At 25.8% G+C, this 4,298-nt stretch overlaps 2 protein-coding genes across 2 annotated transcripts; one reads left to right on the top strand and one right to left on the bottom strand.

The window, feature by feature from the left end:
- Positions 1-79: 79 nt before the first annotated feature.
- Chro.30085 (hypothetical protein) lies at positions 80-1,135 on the top strand. Its single annotated transcript, XM_660340.1, has 1 exon — positions 80-1,135. One exon carries the CDS (start codon positions 80-82, stop codon positions 1,133-1,135), a length of 1,056 nt encoding a protein of 351 aa, XP_665432.1.
- Positions 1,136-1,802: 667 nt separating this feature from the next.
- Positions 1,803-3,860, bottom strand: Chro.30084 (acyl-CoA synthetase). Its single annotated transcript, XM_660341.1, has 1 exon — positions 1,803-3,860. The coding sequence occupies one exon, from the start codon at positions 3,858-3,860 to the stop codon at positions 1,803-1,805; it is 2,058 nt and encodes a 685-aa protein (XP_665433.1).
- Positions 3,861-4,298: the final 438 nt, after the last annotated feature.

The raw sequence follows: 4,298 nt of genomic DNA on the forward strand, positions 1-4,298 counted from the left end.
TGAGATTGTGACAGTATTGATTGATGATACAGTAAGCCATTTAAAGTTGACTTGTATTGAAGAATATCATTTATTTAATATGGTAGTAATACCAATAATACCATTTAAAGGAATAAATATTGATGAAAGAATTGAGATGGAATTTAGAAAAAGTGGGACATCACATTTAAATTTATTAACAAATGATTTAATAGAGAATGATTTGAGTCCAATAAGAGGAGTGAATTCTATTCATATTCCAGGAATTTTGAATGATGCTTTAAATCAAGTACCATTAAATGCTAATGCAACAGAATTATCAAGAGCAATAAGAAAGAAGATATCAGAAATTTCACCAGGAAGATTTCCAGAATCTCAATGTAATTATGATTTAATAAATACGAAAGCAATATATTTAACATTTTTATCATCATGTAAATTCTTTAATGATATAATAACATTATTTAATAATTTACCAGAATCACATCCATCGTATGCTGATATTCACTATTTGTTAAGTAATATTGATTCATGGGGATTTGATGAATCTCATAATACAAAGATGTGTTCAATAGTGAATGATAGAATTAATAGTTATATGGAATTATGTGATAAAACATCAAAAGCTGGTAAATTGAGAGAATCTAATAAAAATAATAAATCATTGATAACAAAAAGAATTTGTAGTATTGAGTGGAAGAATAGATTCTTTTTCGGGTTTGCTTTAAGAGAACATTATGGGCCAATTCCATTGAATGCTTTATCAAGTTCTTTACTACCAAGAAGGCGTACAATAATATTAAATATTGAAGCAGATCACATATTTAATTCAGTTCCATTGAGTATGTATGAGAATAGATTTTTTTATTGTACAATAAAAACAAATTTATTTTCATCAACATTTGAGACAATAAGAAAGATAACAATAGCTACAAGATCAACATTGAAATATGTGGGTAATATTTCAAGTAATAATTTGAATGAAATTGATAGGAGTGACTTAAGAAATGTTTTGGAAGTTGCTAGAAATTCAACAAAAGTTTTCCAATCTCATTTGAGTAATTTGTTTGAGAAATTGGATAATGGAGGGTCTACAAATAATAAGCTTCATTACAAGATTTATAAAGAATACACTAATTGTATCTTAATAGACTAGAAGAAATAATGAATAGAATTTAGAGTTTGAATTATTTTAAAAAGGAAGGTATGCATTGAATGAGAATATGGTTCGGGGATTTTTGTTTTTTGTTTTTTTTTTTGTTTTTTATAACAATTACAATTATAATGATTTGGGAGTAAATTTAGGCTTGGAGTTGGGTTTGAAAGTTATGCTCGGAATTTAGTATTGGAATTAAACTTAGAATTAAGCCTAGGAATTTAGGCCTGAGAGTTCTAAACTTGGAATTTAGGACTTGAATTTATGCTCTGAATTTAGTCATTGGAATTAGACCTGGATTTAGGGTGGGAACTCCTAGGCTTGAAAGTTAGGCCCGGATTTAGGTGGGAAATCCTAGGCTTGAAATTAGGCTTGGAAGTTAGGCCTGATAATCCTAAAGTTGGAATTAAACCTAAAAATCCTACATTTGAATCTATGAGAGGATTCTAAGTCTTAAACATCAATCCAAAATCCAAATTCAAATATTCCGTTTAACAAAAACTACTAAATATGTCATCAATTACATAAATACAAACAAGTTAATAAATCATATTTATAATAAAGAAATTAAATATTGGAAAATATATAGAAAATAATACAAAAAATTATTATTAAAAAAAAAAAAGAGAAAAAAAATATATAAATAAGTTATATATTATTTTCATAATCAAATTTGTGATCTTAAAGTATTCAAAACTTCCTTATACTTTGAATTGACTTTATTTCTCACAATCTTCATAGTTGGTGTTAATAATCCATTTGAAGTACTTAAAACCTCAGGAATTACTTTAAATTTATGTATTCTCTCAAAACCAAATAAATTTGAACTTAATTCAGCTTTATGAAAAGAATCATTCAATTCATCAAATAATTCATGAGATTCACATAATTCTTCCAAAGATAATGATAAAGTATTCATTCCCTTATCTTCCGACCATTTTCTTAATGCTTGCTCATTTGGAAATATTAAAGCTACTAAAAATCTGTCAGTTGATTGGCCATATACATATACATGTTGAATTAATGATGATGATGATAAATATATTCCTTCAATTCTTTCTGGTGAAATATATTCACCTTGAGACAATTTAAATAATGATTTCTTTCTATCAATAATCTTAAATGAGCCATCTTGTTGTCTTTCTGCTATATCACCAGTATCTAACCAACCATTACTATCAATCAATTCTTTACTATTGATTATATCCCTAAAGTAACCTTTACATACACTGTTACCTCTTATCTTTAATAATCCTCTTCTTGGTTCTTTTGTTGAATCATATCCCATTTCTAATACTGATGTTAATTTGACTTCTACATCACTAAATGGACCACCAACAGTACCTAAATGTGCATATGAATATCTTGTACCTAAAGTACCAATACATTCTGACATACCAAATCCTTCAATTAATTTACAACAAAAAATTGCTTGTATTTTATGATTTACTTCTAAACCTAATGGTGCTGCTCCACTTATTATAGCTTTCAATTTTCCACCTAATATCTGTCTTGTATTACTAAAAATAATTCTATCCCATAACCAATGTGTTGGATCTCCTTTTGTTTTAATAATACTTTCTTTTTGTTTCAATGCTTTATGAAATACTGTTCTTACTAAAAAGTTTGATTGACTAATTTTATCATTAACTGTTTGAATAATTCTCGTTAAGACTTGTGGTACACAAACTAATATTGTTGGTTTTAATTCTTGTGAATCACTCATTAATCTTGTTACACTACCACTAAATATACCAATTGGTATTCCCAAATAATAAGCATTCATTACAATTAATCTTTCAAATATATGTGCCATTGGAAGATAAGATAAATGTGCATCTTCATTATCTAATTTTATTTCATTCTCTGAAAACAAATGTTCATATGAACTTTTTACGCATGCTAAAAAACAACGATGTGTTAATATTGCTCCTTTTGGATATCCAGTAGTTCCTGATGTAAAATGTATCGAGCACATATCATCTGGTTTAATTTTTTTGGGTTTGTATATTTCTTTATCTTTCTTACTGACTTTTTCTTGTAAATTCTTGAATAAAATCAAATTAATATCTAAATTCTTAGCTCTCTGATTAATTTCTGTTGTTGGATGATCAAAGCATATTAAATTTTTTATTAATATTGAATCTCTTGTTGAATCAATTATAGATCTTTCAATGATTGATATAATCTTTTCTAAACTATCATTTGATATACATAGACTTTTTAATTGTGTTTGCACCAGTATAAATTTCAAATTATCTTCTCCCAAAGTATCATATAAAGGAGCTAAACAAATTCCAAATGCATTACATGCATGTTCTGTTAAATACCATTCTTCTCTATTTCTACTCAATATACCCATCATACTTATTTCTTTTTGATATTCATTATCTTCATATTTTCTTATTGGGCATAAATCCATCTTTAAAATATTAATACCAATATTTAAAGCCTCTTCTTTCGATTCTTCATAGCTTTTAAATATATATTCTCCATAAGTTCCATCTCTATTTAGTTTTCTTGTTCCAAGACATTTTTTATTCTTATATTTATTTACAGCATTTACAAATAGTTCCCATAAATTATTTGCATTTAAACCTTGTAAATTTGATAATTCACCTTTAGAATAGTTAGGATTTCTATATATTGGAGATGATTCAGGTTCTACTTGTCCATTTTCAAGCTCCACTGAGAAAAAATCTTTCCTGTCGATTTTCTCTTCCATTTTTTATCTTTTTTTTTCAGTCTTATTTTTGGATATATATTTATATTTATATATATATATAAATATGTTAAAATATAATTACATATATATAAATAAATATAAATTTCTGAAAAAAAATTTTACTTGTGATTAGATTCTTATCAAGTTTTCTTATTATTTTGACTATATTAAATATTATTCAATTTTTAACTCTATTCAAATACCATACGATTCCTTTTTTTTTTACAAACTATTAATTGACAGTATTAAGTCTTTAATACTTCTATTTGTCAAAATTGCGATTTATTTGGTTATATATATATATTTCTGTTTCCCCTCTATAATCGCTAATATTTTATATAATCCAATATTTTGACTATTTTAGAGTCTTGAAATGTTGATTTGGTTTGTTATTATTATTAATTCTTTTCCTTCAACTTTTATTATTTTCTTTTTTTG

This window comes from Cryptosporidium hominis (genome assembly GCF_000006425.1).
Source record: "Cryptosporidium hominis TU502 chromosome 3 CHRO013051, whole genome shotgun sequence".
Lineage (NCBI taxonomy): Eukaryota > Apicomplexa > Conoidasida > Eucoccidiorida > Cryptosporidiidae > Cryptosporidium > Cryptosporidium hominis.